The sequence below is a fragment of the Sminthopsis crassicaudata genome, chromosome 5 (assembly GCF_048593235.1).
Source record: "Sminthopsis crassicaudata isolate SCR6 chromosome 5, ASM4859323v1, whole genome shotgun sequence".
Taxonomy (NCBI): Eukaryota; Metazoa; Chordata; class Mammalia; order Dasyuromorphia; family Dasyuridae; genus Sminthopsis; species Sminthopsis crassicaudata.
This window is the reverse complement of record NC_133621.1, coordinates 50,073,866-50,089,532: the sequence shown is the minus strand read 5'-3', so window position 1 is coordinate 50,089,532 and position 15,667 is coordinate 50,073,866. Positions and strand designations below refer to the sequence as shown.

The following is a 15,667-nucleotide window of genomic DNA, read 5'->3' as shown; positions in this document are numbered from 1 at the left end:
TAGTACTGAGCATAGAAATACAAATAATGATGCAATCCCTACTCAGAAGCAACTTACATCCCAATGAAGGATACAACAAATAAAATATATATACACCATAAATAAAAAGTTATTAAATATAAGTATACATGAGTTAAATATAATGTAATTAGGGAGGGAGAGTACTAGCAGTTGAGATCTGTATCTTTAAGGAAGAAGGGGACTCTCTGAAATGTAGGTAAGAAGGCATGGAGGATGGCCAGTACAAAAACTTTGAGACTAGAAATGGAATGTCACATGAAATAATGTGGATCCTTAGAGTTGTGCACTTTATGCATCTCTTAAGCATTACATGCCCCTCCCCTCAGTAGAATGGGAGATTTAGGAAGATGAAGACAAACAAAAAAGGTCATTATCTTATTTTTTTAGGATATTAGTGCTGTTGTTAAATGGAACAATTTCAGTAGAATGGTGAGAGTGGAAACCAAATTTCAAGTGACCAAGGAATGAATGGGCAAGTGGTGGCAATGAGAATAAATCATTTTTTCTTCATGAAACTTAGTAATGATAAGGCAAGAAATTATATGATGTTTCAAAGGGATGATAGGTTGAAAGAAGGCTCTTTTTACTGCCCTGCTATGGATTTGATAGGAAATCAAGAGAAGATAAATAGGTCCACTAAGTAACAGTATGCCCTCAACTCAGGATAGTTTAGGAAAAGAACCTATGATTTTATTGCTTCAGGGAACTCCCTAATAAAGAAACTTTTTCTACCAATTCAAGTCAACACATTCTCAATATATATTCTTAAAAAGTATCTTAGACCACTGGGAGGTTGGGACTCATCTATGGTTACACAGTCCGTGTGTTTTAGAGGTGACACTTGAATTTGTCTATATGGCTTTAAGGCCCAATCACTGTTCAGCACACCATGTTGCCTCCTTGGCATAGGAACATGAAATTGTACTGCATCAACTTGTAATTTTGCAGTTTCTCCAGTGATGCTTGTCAACATGAGAGGAGATTAGAATTTTAGGAGTTGAGTGTACACATTGTTGGGGAGTAGGGGAGAAGTGTGTTCTTTATAGTTAGAATCGTCAAAGTTACTACAGTTAAGAGAATCTGATTGAAATGTTATTAGGAAGTCAAACATTTTCTCATTGTAGGAAAATTTCTAGCTTTTTTGTAGATTTCTGCTCACAGCAAATTAGGTCTGGAAATTAAACAGGAGAAGGAGAACACGGAATTTGCAAAGGTCTTTTCACTCCAAAGCCTCTCCTAGAATTAAAGGCCCATGTTTTTAAAATCAATATTCTATTGCTGTGCTATGGCTGTAAGTCTCTGTGGGGAGGAGGGGGAGGAACCAAACCAGACACACGCAAAACTAAAAATGAGTAATAGGCAAAGGAGAGGCAATTGGTTGGGGTAGGCAGCCAGCAATATATAACCAAGAAGAAACTTCAAGTAATGCTAAACTAAAAGATAGCTGAGTGAAAAAGAAGCTGTTCCACTGTTATCCTTGAAATTCCAAGAGAAAATGAGGAGGATCCCTGGAACATTATGTTGATGTCTATGGATGGACTGGGCAGATCAGAGGACATGGGTGAGAGTCACATGGGATGGGTAGGTTGAATGAGTTGGACTCTATATTAATGAAGGAAATATCAAAATTGATGTCATCCTCACTAACATTCAGATTAAATTGTCTGACCTTGTGACTTTGTGCTAGCAAAAGATATGCTTGGCTTAGGTATCCAAACAGTGGTTGTATAAAAATTTCTGGGGATCTAGAAACATTGAGATAACAACTTATAAGAGATCCATAGCAGGTAAGTTTGGGATTTTGTTATTGATAGTATGATGCCAGTGTAGGATCACAAATTTACTACTGAAAGTTAGAGATTATCTAGTTTAGTCAGCCCCCTTCATTTATCTAACGGTATGATGAAACCCTTTCTTAAACCCTTTCTTCACTAAGAAAACATCTTTTAATGTGTCTGTCCTAAATAAAGGACAGAGGACTTTGCCTAAGAGTAAATGACAGAAAAAGTTATGAAAAAGAGTTCTGGTTATGTAGCCAGCCCACTGATTCTTTTCAGTCCAAAATTGAATTTTGATCCCTCTAACTACTAGAAAAGCTTCCTAAACTTCGTACCTCCCCCAAACTTTCCTTAGCTGCCAAAATGATCCTGCTCATTCACAGGTTTGATTATTTTACTTTTTGCTTCTTCCTCTACCCCCCCCATTGGATTATTCTCTATTGCTTACTAAATAAAATATGAACTCTTTTATTGGCAAAAACCCACATAGTCCATTTCTGTTCTACCTTTTCCAACATTTTTAACTCTCTCCTCTTTATATCAAACTTGACTATCTGTTTGCTCATCTCATCGTTTCTTCTCTTCTCTCTCTCTCTCTTGCTCAAAATGCACTTATTCTCCATCTCTACCCTCTTGCAATCCTTTTCTTCCTCCAAGACCCAGCACACCTTCTATCAATAATTATTTCTTCTCTGAATATTTAATTATTCTTGGTTTTATTTCTCGTATGGATGAATCTTATTCTAATTAAAAAATTTAACAAATAGGCATTATCCTCCTAGATTGTATCTTATTCTGATTTTTAAAGAGTAGTTTAAATATCCATTCTCCTCCTGGATTGTCACTCCTTTAAGTATAGGTATTAAGATCTTAAAAAAGAAGAAAATCTTTGTAGTGATAGTAACATTGTCTAAACATAATAGAAGTTTAATAAACTTTTGAATTCTATTGAATTAGTTTCAAACCTGGATATGCAAGAGAAATTATAGATAAGTTATAAAGAAATTGCTACTGCCGTGAAATGGATATGTAGAAATTTAGGATTTGGAAATACTTGAGCAAATTGAGAAGGGTAATTACTTTGCTAATTTGTTTTCAAAGTTATAGAAGCATGATATGTTAAAGCTATTTGTTAACTAGTATATCCTTAGTTTCCTCATCTAGCAGATGGCCACTGAAGTTATTTTAATCTTTAATTTAAGACTTTAAATCTAATAAGTCATATGACTTATTAATTTTGCAAATGATAAGGTCCAGTTAGGTAAAGGACCTTGTCCAAGGTCACATAGCAAATGGCAGATCTCAGATTTGAATAGAGGTTATCCAAATCCCAGTCACATGCACTTTCAAAATATTATGTTGCCTCTAATCATCCTAATTAAGTTGCAGAGTCCTTTAACATGCTCCAAATGATTTTCACCCCTTATGCTTCTTTCTAATAAAAGGCGTTAGATCTTTTTGGTGGTAGAAATAAATAAATATCAAACTTATCAATAGCTTTCTTATATCCTGCTCTCCCCAATCCCTTACCAACAACAACAACTGAATAAGGGGAAAAAAGAAAGAAAGAAGACAAAAAGCAGATTTTGAATCTACATATTATTATTATTCATAGTTTTTCCCCTGACTCAGATACACAAACAAATTCTCTGTTTCCCACCATTACAACAGTGCAGTAGCTTCTTGTTGGGGATCTATTTTGGAATTTTCTTCTTGCATTCCTTAGGATCTCTTTGGAAAATGGGGATCATGTTCATAACATAACTTTGAGAAAACCTAGACGTCATCTGATTCAGTTTTTTCATCTTATAGATTAAAACAAACAAAAAATTACCCGAGGATGCAAAGTGATTGCTCAATTATAGTAGAGTCTGTTTAAATTTAGGCCTTTGGACTCTAGATCAGAAATGCTCTTTCCATTATATCACCTTGATCCTTAGAGAGAAATAATTATTGTGTTAATACACTAAGGAAAATATGCCATCAGAGAAACCAGTGTGCAGGTAAATAACTCCTATATATTTAAATATTTTGTCTGATTCAGTACCAAAGTATTAAAGCATCTGGTTAAAATATGTTTAAAAATCAAATCAAATATATTATAAATGGAAGATTGCTAACATATACATAGTGTCTCTAGTCAGTGCAGTTTTGACCTTCAAAAGTCTAAAACTGCACTAAGACTTTTGGGACATTCTATCATTCTATTTGCTTTTTGGAGGCATGGTACACAGATTACTTTTCTTTTTAATTTCTTGTTGCTGTTTTTATTAAGTATTGATTTTGTTTCTTCCTCCTTTCAGGGAAGAGCCTGGATCAGAGTAGCACTCATGGAAAAACATTTATCCGAATATATCTCCACAGCTCTGAGAGACTTCAAAACAACCAGGTTTAAAAGCCTTTTTAAAAAATAATTTTGGCATATTTTGTAGGTATGAGATGAAGTCTTAGCTTTAGAAATGGATTTAAGAATTCTCTTTCATTTCTGCAATCCCAGACTGCTTTATTTTCCCTGTTTTCATACTTCCCCAATGCTTTCCCACATACTTTCCTGTTCTCAGGAAAAAAACAATCCTCTTTGAATAAACACAATTTCTATCTCAGAATATTTTCCCAAGCTGTACCTTGTGCTTGGAAGCTCTCCCTCTAAGTTCACCAAAATCATTCTCTTTATTCAAACTATTATTTGTGAAGCTTTCCCTGATTAGTTTCCAGAGAGGTATAGTAAATTTCCTCTATGTGTACAATTCCCAACTTTTCTTTTATATCACATCTCACAGTGTGCACTTGTCTCTCTGCTTCTGCATAATGTTAATGTGTCATTTTAAAAAAATTATAGTTAACTTATTTATTTATTTCCTCCTGTAGTTTTTCTATATTTAACTTATAAATTTTCAGGGGTCAGTGACTGTTTAATTAACAGTTTAATTTAATCAGTTTAATGGTTAAATAATCAAGTAATGGTATAAAGGCTCAATCTGTGCTAGGTAAAGATAGGTATTTTATATACATGGAATTATAGGGACATACACACACATACACACACACACACATATATATACACACAAATACACATGCACACATATAAATATATATACACATATAAATATGTATATATACATATACACTATATATATTTTTTTTACTTTCCTCTCTTCTTATTGAAGAAGACAACAGAAAAATGCATAAAACTGAGAATGCACAAAAATCTATAATGCATACACAAAATACACAAAAATGCACAAAGATCTAAGACTAGGAATTGTAAAGTAAAAAAAAAAAAGTAAAATTCTATTCCTTCCTTAAATGGAGTTTCTTTCTTACAAGTTATTACATTGATGATGGTATTTATTATCAATATCCTGAGTCAATGGTGTTAATAAAGAAATGGTAGCATGAAGAGATAGAAACTTCCCCAGTTCCTTAAAGCAGAAATTGAATCCTAAACTCCAGTGTCTTGGCTCCCAGACTTTGGAAGACTCTTTTTTGGAGGAAGTTGCCATGTTTGACATTTTAGAAAAGCTTAAGAGAAGCAGCTTCTAGATGCTAGGAAGTATATCTGTCTTTGGGTCATCCCAAATTTCATTTCTTTTCCTTTGGGGAACTTATATAATATAGCACCACAATATAGTAATATAATATGTGAGACTTTTGACTGCTGTAAAGCTAGGAAGAGACTCTTTCATGTACAACATATATTTTAATTAAGAAAAGGAGAGTTGAGACTGAGAAAGTTATGTTGGGAAATAATTATTAATGTGTTCTAACTAAAATCATTAAAGCCAGTGCTTTTAATCTAGGATATTTTCAAGGATAGATTGTAGAGAAAATGATACCTACCTATAGAGAAAATGGCTTTGTGGATTTATTTATGTTTTTCTCTTATACAAAATGTAAAATTTAAAGATCATTTAAAAATCATTACTAATAATTAAGTTGTTAGTAATTTTGAATATCAAAACAAGTAAATTTAATCTTTAGAGCCAGAAATTCTTAATCCTTGGGTTCCATTGGTAGATTCAAGGGGTCTGTGAACTTGGATGGAAAAAACAATTGCATCATTTTTTTTTCACTGACTTTTAACTGAAATTCAGGATTTCCTTCAATTATTTAAAAACATTACTCTGAAAAGGGATCCAGTGGCTTCACCAGATTGTTAAAGTGGTCCACAACATGTTTTTCTTTAATTCTAGATTTGGAATTTTATCCAAATCAAATATTTTATCATGATGAAAACAAAATTAAAATTTATATACATAGATAAATATATACCTACACATATACTTATTAATTCTATCACATGAACAACATTTGAAGGACAGTAACTTTTACCATAAAGTATTTAGTAATGTGTTAGGGATTGGTAGAATTCATAAACGCTACCTTGGCTTGAGGGATTGAATTGAGTAAAAATATTGTTCAGATAGGATATTATTAGAACAGTCTTTTAAATATTTACAGGGAAATGCTTGTTGCCCTGCTCTGAGGTGTGAGCCTTCCTTTTTGTTGTAAAGGAAATGATTCAGCTGTGATAAATCCCACAGAATGAAAGTGCTCTCTTATACTTATATTTCAAAGAAAACTGCTTCTGGAATTTTTTTGCATATATATTAACCAGTATTTTATTTCTGGAAGATAGTCTGTAATCTTAGTTTTAGTGAGCCATGTCAGCCAAGTTTCAGGGGAAAATTTTTCTCCCTACAAAAATGGTCCATTGAAGTGGAGGACAGATGAATTGTATGGACAATTATATCTGCCTCCCCCCCCCCATCTCCCTGAGTTGTACAATTGCAAAACAAAATAAAAGCCAAAAGGCTCATTATGGATTTCAAGGTGAAACATTACTCCAGAAGCTAAACTAAATAATCACGGTGATTGAAAAAACAGTACCAAGAGGAGAAAAAATACTTGGAAAAATGGATTTGATAAATGCAGAACCTAAAATAGAATATTGGAAGTAGTAATAATCCTTACCTTTGGCTTGGCTGTTGCCCCACCAACAAAACCTATGTAGATAGAGGTGAGAAACAAATGCACTGGTCTTCTAGCCTGAGAGCACTTAAATCAAGTGGATTTCTTCTTGTTCTGCCCTTCACAGATAAAGAGTAATGAAATCCTAAAAAGTGGTGATCCAGGAGTTCACCCCAGTGCAGGAGGAGGAGCTTCATGAGCCAAGGTGGGCAAGCTGGAAAGCGCTGACCAGTGAGAATCCTAGAAGGGACTAGGAAGGGAGGGGATAAAGTAAGGCCCCTTCTTGGGAGGCTGCATATGCCTGTTGCTGCAGAACAGGAGAGAAGTTCAGTGAACCTGTTTGCTAGGATGGAGCTGACCATGGGGAAGAAATGTAATCAAATCTCAAGGAGTTTCACTTGGGGGAGAGGGGCTTGCTTGACTTTGGCTGCCGCTGGAAAATGGCCACAGCTGGCAATTGACAAGGAAAGCTAGAACCTGAAGCTGAAAAAAAAAAAAAATGGGGAATTGCATATTAGTAGGTACCAAGGAAGAACAGTGAGTCTCCAAGGGAACAGTTTTCCAAAAGCATAGGTTTGGTCATGTGGTCTCTTTGATCAATAAACTCCAAAAGCTCCCTATTATCTTTGGGATCATGGGTAAACTCCACCTTTTGGCATTCCAATCCCGTGAACTACCTCGTCTTTTCCTACCTTTCCAGTCCTCTTCAACATGATTTCCCTTGTCCCACACTACAATTCAGCCATAAGGATCTTTTAACTGTTCCTTAAACACGTAACTTAAAGTCAGTCAAAAAGAATTTAATTTATTAAAACACCTACTATGTCTTAGCATTGCACTACTTGATATTGATACTGAGATGATCACAAACAGTTCTTGCCCTCAGGGATCTTGGATTCCTGGTTTGTTTGAAGTCTCCCCGTCAAGGTCTCTCATTAAGATTAAGTTGTATCTGTTTTGTGTACTTTTAAATATGTACATATTGTCTCACATGTTAGAATGTAACATCCTACCAGGAGAAGAATTTATACAATAATAGAAATGTTGCAAAGACAAATAATGGTGAAAGATTTAAAAATTCTGATCAACACAATGGCTAACCACATTTCCCTAGTGCTGCTGATGAAGCAGGCTACCCATCTCTAAAGAGAAAGTAGATATAGAATGAGCTAGACATTTTAAAAATCATGGTCAGCATAGGACTGTGTTTTCTGGACTCTTCATGTTTACTACAAGGATTTTATTTTTATTTTCCAATGAGGGGAGAAGTGAGAAGATTTAAGAAATACTTTTTAATTAGGGGAAAAAATAAAAAAGTTATACTTAAAAACCCCTTGGAGGAACTCTTCTTTAGTTTTTGTATCTTCTAGCCCTTCTGCACTCTAGCTTATAAGTACTAAAAAAATACTTGTTGATTGATTCAGTTATATTCTGAAGAGTCCACCTGTGGAAATAAGTGAGAAATTGAACTCTTTTCCTTGTCATCTCCTGCCCCAAATATATCATAACTTATTCCTCCTTCCCTTGCTCCTCACTGACTGACAAATTGGATATTAAAGCTGGAGGAGAATCCAAAATATTAGGAATTCTAAAATAGATTTTAAAAGTTTTTAGCTATCAAAATTTGGATGAGCAAGCAAGAGAGATATATATTATGGCGATAAGGTTATTTTTTTAGGATTATGGCCATCATCTAATTTACTTTTGTCAACCATGACAAGTATATCTTATCTAAAAGTAAACAAGCATTTGCTTTCAAAGGAATGTGTGCCTTATTCCATACACTTATATTAGGGGCAAAGGGAAGAGAACTTAACAGTAACACTTCAAAATTTGTTGAGTTATTATGGAAAAAAATTTAATTGGTTCTTGCCATTTATAGTTATGATAAAATTGAGCAAAAATAAGTCACCAAAATGTTTCAATAACTAGAATTTGTGTAGTCTGTAGTTGCATACAAGGGTTCTTATATTTGAGATAAGGCATTTAAAAGGGATCTATATAGGATTATAGAAGTTAGTCATGAAATGATTTCTTTGGTTTGTTTTGCATATGTGATTTTTTTGTATAAGGAATGGCCATTGACAACTATATAAGGAATGTCTGTAGAGTGGAAATTATTTTACAAATTATAATCTTAGAGGGTTATCTGAGGGCACTGTGAATATAAATGATTTATCCATGGAATTAGAATTTGTATCTATAAGTTAGGTCTTGAAACCAACCTTACTGATTTTAAGGCCTGCTCTCTACTCCCTTTACCACACTTGATATCTCTTCATGGAATAAAGGAGATAAATTATAAATGATTTCATGACTGAAGAAAAGACATTGTGGGTGGAATATGAAAATCAGAACCCATCTGAGTAATGAAAAGATATTTATGTGCTTTGAGTCAGCATGTGCCTCAGCTCTAAAGATGTTGCCCAAGTGCTTCTGAGTTTAAAACTCCTCATATTCTGATAAATTCTAATACTGGGGGAGGGGTGTGATTCTCAGTAGAAAAAAAAATCAAATGATGACTCAGAATTTAGCGGCTTGTCATGATTCATATTTTAATAGTTTTATTCTCAGCTTATATGTTAGAAATAATAATAAATATTCATTGAATCCCCATTCCTAGGACAGTTCCTTATCAACTGCATAGCTTCATAAATGCTTATTGGATTTGGAAGCATCAGGGATGAACCCTGGATTGTGGGCATTACTCTTTTAGTCAACATTAGAGATAAATTAGTTTAGCTATCTGGGAAGAAACTTTACCTATAGAGAGCAAATGGTCCATAGTATGTCTTTACTGCTCTGCTACGTAGGGAGAATTAGAAGCTACCATTAATTTTGTAGAAAGTCTTTCTTTTTTTCTGCCAACAATCCTTTGGATAACTAACTAAATTCCACAAACCAACTATATTGCATAGGTGATTTTTAAAGATTTAAAAATGGCAGTGTGATGTAATAAACAGAAAGGTGGTCTTGAAGAAAGAAAAGTATGGAATGAGGTCCTAGATCTTTTATACATCCCTCTGGGTATGCACATATATGTACATATACATACACAATACATATACATGTACATAAACTTCATGATGCTGAGCAAGTTGCCTAACATCTCAGTGCTCTAGGTAACTCTAAGACCAGAAGTTGTGGAAAACATGTTGACCTTCATTGGCAAATGGAGTTTTCACACTGATATCCCCTAAAATGATAAAGCTAAAGAAAGGGTTAGTTACTACCCTATCCCTATCTTTAAATGTTGTATAAAGCACTGATGATAAAAATAGTTAAAAAGAAAAGAAAATGGCTATATAATAGGAAGATGGGTAGATTTAGCTATCAAGTATCTTATAGTCTTTAACTCATCATGATTATTAAACAAATTCAGTTCACTATGCTTAGAACTCTATCTATACCCTAGTTCACTTAATGAATGAATATGTGATCTCAGTTGCATGGGTACAGATGATTTTGAATCTTTAGTAATTCTTGCTTATTTTCTTAAAAAAGAACTAATGATTTTATAGTAATGTACAACCTTAATTTTGACTATTACCTTAAAGTAATCGTTGACTCTGTGATTTCATTGGCAATTGGCAATAAAAGAAAAAGGAGAAATTTATATATACATATGCATATATATGTCTATATACATATATAGATAGATACACACAACACACACATGCACAACACACACACACACACACACACACACACACACACACAAGAATTGTGTATATAAAGGTGCTAACTGAGCCACCAGAAGTTGATAAGATGATCAAGAAAGAAAGTGAATAGATAAGAAGCAGGAAAGAACATTCAGGGCATAGAAAATAATGATGACTAGCAATGAGTTGGAGGAGTTCTTAGATTGGTGAGAGGAAAAGGAGCCTATACATGGGGCACAGAAGCAAAAGGAGAGTACTCAGGAGGAGCAAGTGAACAACTCAGTGGCTTTTGCCACAGCTGATAGAATGTAAGGACTAAGGAGAAGCCAAAGGATTGAACAATTAGGAGGTTCAGTTGCATGGTAGGATTGGAGTGTAGGCTATAAAAAGTTGAAAAGTGAGCAGGTAAAGAAGTAAAGAAAGGCAGTGAATGCAGACAGCTTTCTGGGAGTTTGACATTGAAAGTGAAGCTGGCTCAAGGATGAATAAACCCAAAGGACTTTAGTCCTTTAGTGACCAAAAGTGTTTAAATGACCTTTCAGGACATTGTTCAGAATGGGATCCATAGGAGAGCATCATGGAATTCTAGTAAGTTTCAGTTATAGTATAGTCCCCAACAGTGATTTCTTTGGTGATAAGAATTCCTGGCCACAAAATTCTCTAAAATTGCAACTACTCTTCACCTGATAGTCTGAAAGAGTTGCCTGGGGCACTTGGGGTCCTATACCCTGTATCAAAGATGGAATTTGAACTTAGATCTTTCTAACTTCAACTCCAGCACTCTATTAGTTGCATCATACTTCTTCCATATACTTCCATTGTAGATATCTTTTATCAATGAACCAAGTATGCTTGGAAGTATAGTTACTTCTTAGAAGTCTTTACTTGTACCTTAAATGTCAAAATAGTAAGAAAAAATAGTCCCTCAAAAAAAAAGTGAACAGGATTCTTCCTGATCAGAATAAAGATGTTTGTATGTATTTGTTTTTTAACCAAAAATAAAGGAAAGGGTTAATTTACCATTGGAATTAATTTACTTTATAATTTTTTTAAGCTTGAAGACAGTTCCTTTGTAATATCCTTTGGAATGTATTTTTGAAGTTCACTATGTTATTTTGGCTAGGTTCTTATTATAGAAATATTTTCTTTAGGACAAAGAAATATTTTTCACAAAAAAAGGGAATGTCTTGAAGTACATATTTGAATATTATTTGAATTAGTCACCTTGGATTCTTATTCTTCTCTCATTTATTGTATATTCTTGTTGGCATGATCATATCTCATTTATGCATCATTTTTTCCATGAGGAAAAATGGGAAAGATAATATTTGTTTGTAATTATATGAAATCTTTTGAAATTGTTGGTAATAGAAATCCAGTTTCTTGTACAAAAATATTGACACCCTAGATGTGATTAAAGCATCAAAGATTAAGGCACATTCAAAAATTTCCACAGAACTTAAAAGCACAGAGAATTTATTAGAACCTGAGTATCAAAGCACAACTCTGTCAATGACTACCTGGAGAACCTTGTAGAATCAACCAACAAATATTTTCTAAAAGCCTGTGATAGACAGTATACTATGTTATGTAGACAAAAGCAAGATAGTCTATGGCCTCAAAGAGTTTATAATGTAGAAGGAGGTGCATTGTGGATGTGTATTTGTGTATGTGTGAAATCATGTAATTTTATAAGGAGAGCGCTAGCAGATAGTGAAATTAAGAAAATCATGTGGCACATGAGCTGAGCCTTGAGGGAAATGAGGAATTCTGACAGATTTAGGCAAGGAGTCATAGTACATTTTGATGAAGATCTTTTGACATTGTGTGGGGAAGCCTATGGATCTTTTCTCAGAATAATGACTATAGAGATACAAAATAAAATACCTTCCTTTGCAAAGGAAACCCCATATTGAAACCAGCTATAATAGTAATTCATATTGTTCTGCAGAAGATGACATTGATATCTTTTCCCTTAAAATTAGCAATATATCTTAGAGTTTCCTTTAGTAATACACACCATTTACATAGCCCTTTAAGCTTTGCAAAGTTTCTTACATATTATCTCATTTGATCCTCACAATAATCTTGTAAGATTAGAATTTTACAAATGAGAAAATTGTGACAAGTTAAGGACTTGGTCATGATCACATAGCTAGTAAGGTCTCCTTCCTGAAAAATGTATTGCCTAGCTTACAGACAAAGAGTAAGTAATTGTTTTTTTTTTATTTTTCTCTGTGCCTCTTGTTTATTTAAAGTTCTATATTAAGTGTTATAATATTAATAAATTGTTCTTTTCTACTTCCCTTCTTGGATTCAAAATTAGTTCGATATATGCTGAAAAAGTAAGCAAGGCAAATACTACTCCTAAATAGATTTAGTGAAATTTTCTTATAAAAACAAATTACCTTCTTCATTTCCAGTGTTAATGTAAATATTAATTTAAAATCATTAATGATAGTTCATTTGATTAAATTAGTTATATCTTGGTTCATTAATATTATTTTACTACAAGATTCCCATCTATTATCTCCTCATTAATAAATTTTTACTAACATACTACTCAGCTACCTCATCATGACATAATGATGACTTGGATTCTTGAAGGTGATGCTAACCAAGAACAGAGTCTGACCTGTGCTGGTCTGCTTCTTATGATAAGACCATGCATGTGTCATCAGAGAAGCAGCCTAATTAAATACAGAGTTCATTACCAGAAGGCTGGCCACTAGAATAGGGTCAAAATTTCTTGGGAAACAGCTTATTTCATAGAACACAGTCAACTGAGGTATGAAAGAGATTTTCACCATGATTTTAAGAGAAAATATGCGTTATATACAAAAATGAATAAGATAATAGATTTTGGATGCATTAACATAATAGGTTAAAATTTCCTAAATTCTTCTATTAAAAGAGGTGCTTTAGGAGTCACATCTCAGCTTTTCAGAAATATTCTTCTTAACATTAACGAAAAAATGGAACCCTGAGTGTATTTAGATGAAAATGGCTTCCTTATTTAGATTAGTTAATGACATTGACCTGTTAACTTTTTTCATGCATCATTATTTACTTTGACATCTTATCTACTCTATCACCACTACAGTATAGAACGTTATACTATTTTGCAAAAATTAGGCTTTCCAGAGTTTTGTTTTACTTTGTTTTTTAGTATTTAAAAAAAAACATCCACAGAAAACATAAACATTGATCTGTGTTTATTCTGAGACCCAAGAAAATTCATATTCCAAGAATAAATATTTTAATTGCTTCTTTTAAACATTTTTTGTGTTTAGTCTGAGAACTCAAATATGCAGGCTGATGTAATATAAGAATATTATGGGAATTAGTAGAATGTAGGTATAAATTATGGACCTAACAGTCTATAAAAATTTGGTAAATTTCTATAAATGGAAGAAATTCATAGATTGAATTAGAATTTTTGCCTTATTGAAAAATATATGGACTCTGGGTCCATTAGTAATTTTTAAAAATATGTGTAGTTTTTCATATCTTACAAAGCCTAGTATTGATTTTGTGTAAGTAAATCATATAAGGAACCCCAGTTTTTACTGAGCCCAATGTTTTATATCAAATTTGTTTGCTTTTAATGAGTTTGCACATTCAAGTGTTTCTTTTTTTCCCCCAGGAGATTTTATGAAGATGGAGCAATTGTCTTGGGTGAAGAAGCAAATATGCTTGCTGGCATGCTGCTTGGACTCAATGCAATTGATTTCAGGTATTCTGGCAAGTTCTGTATAGCTTATAATACTCTCCCATATATTTTTTCCACCTCAATGGGTTCTACTTCTATTTTTTTTTAGTTTATATGTATGCAAAAGGATTTATGTTGTTAGGTTTTTTTTGTTTGGTTAGTTTTTTAGGATGGGGGAAGAGGGTCTGAATTTGTGATTTCATCAATGTAGAGAACTCCTTGTGTGGAAATAATAATGACAAATAAATAGTATTTATGTAATGGTATTCTCTGCCAGGCACTGGCACATAATGGGAGCTTAATAAATATTTGTTGATTAATAATTATTATCTCATTTAATTCTCACAACCACCCTGCAAAATAGTTATTGTTATCAACTCCATTTTACAGATGAGAAAACTGAGGCAAAAAAGGTTAAGTGACTTGCCTAGAATCACCCAGGTATTAAGTGTATGAGGTTAACTTTGAGCTCAGGTATTCCTAATTCCAGGGCTGGCACACTATACACTGTGCCACTGAGCTGCCCCAAATTGGTGGGAATTCCATCCACCAGTACAGATCAGCAATTGTTCAGCAATTTGGGGGCACCAAGTGCTTAAATAACTAGCATATGGTAACATAGAATCTTCCTTATAATACATCTAAATCTCTATAGGTTTTGCTATGCTGCCTCACATCACAAGTTTAGGTCCTGACATTTTATTAACATTCTGATTTTTCTTCTTGGTTTTAAAGCTTAATGGGAAAAAAATCTAAAACTGGTTTGTTTTCAGAAGGGAGTTAATGTTAAATGAAATGAAAGGAACTGCCCAGTGGTTGGCATCTGGCCCTGACATAGCCAAGGCATCAGTTGTTAGAGTTCTCATACCAAGCACAGGGTATGATCTGACTCCCTCTGCTTAGATTGGAATATTGCCCTTAGAGAAGCTTTTCTTGAATGGACCGTGGGAGGTGGGGAAGGGAAAATGTTTTTAAATGTAGAAAGAGATGGATTTCAGTGGCTTCTATACTGATAAGACCAAAATCCCAACATTGCATATTAAACCCTTCTGGGTTTTGTTTTATTCCTAAGATTATACATCATTTTTGGAAATTGGCTCTTACTTTGATCAAGCATGTTTGCTTAGATTTTTTAGATCATAAGTTCCAAAAAGTGGTAGTATACTAACATGCTTTTTGAAAGGGGCAGTGTGATATAATGGATAGAATACTGGATGTGGAGTGGGGAAGACCTGAGTTCAAAGTATACCTCTGACACTTTCAAGCTGTGTGATTGTGGGTAAGTTAGTAAGCCTCTGTGAATCTCGAACAAAGCTCTCTAAGTCCACAGACAGTGACATCCACCTTGGTGGAGGGAGTTCAACAAAATCACAAGAACTTGATATGTTGACTTACTAGTATAATTAGTTCTAAAGGCAATATTTTTTTGATTTGGCTTTTATCATACATGGTCTTTAACTTGAGATGTAATGAAATGAAAAGACTATAAAGAAGCTATTCCTTCATTCTTCTAAAATTTCAGA

At 33.6% G+C, this 15,667-nt stretch overlaps 2 protein-coding genes across 6 annotated transcripts in view; one reads left to right on the top strand and one right to left on the bottom strand.

Moving 5' to 3' along the window:
• ABCB1 (ATP binding cassette subfamily B member 1) overlaps positions 1-6,923 on the bottom strand; it is a 193,776-nt gene extending 186,853 nt beyond the window's left edge. Inside the window, exon 1 of one of the 2 annotated variants that reach the window (XM_074266626.1) lies at positions 6,774-6,923. The gene's annotated coding sequence lies outside the window, so the exon portion shown is untranslated. The remainder of the gene's footprint in view (positions 1-6,773) is intronic. The other variant, XM_074266632.1, reaches the window with a different exon arrangement.
• Positions 1-15,667, top strand: part of RUNDC3B (RUN domain containing 3B) — a 112,679-nt gene that overhangs the window by 52,930 nt on the left and 44,082 nt on the right. For all 4 annotated transcript variants that reach the window (XM_074266641.1, XM_074266642.1, XM_074266639.1 and 1 more), the window contains 2 exons: positions 4,103-4,188; positions 14,079-14,168. In XM_074266641.1, coding sequence (XP_074122742.1) covers positions 4,103-4,188; positions 14,079-14,168 — 176 coding nt within the window. The remainder of the gene's footprint in view (positions 1-4,102; positions 4,189-14,078; positions 14,169-15,667) is intronic.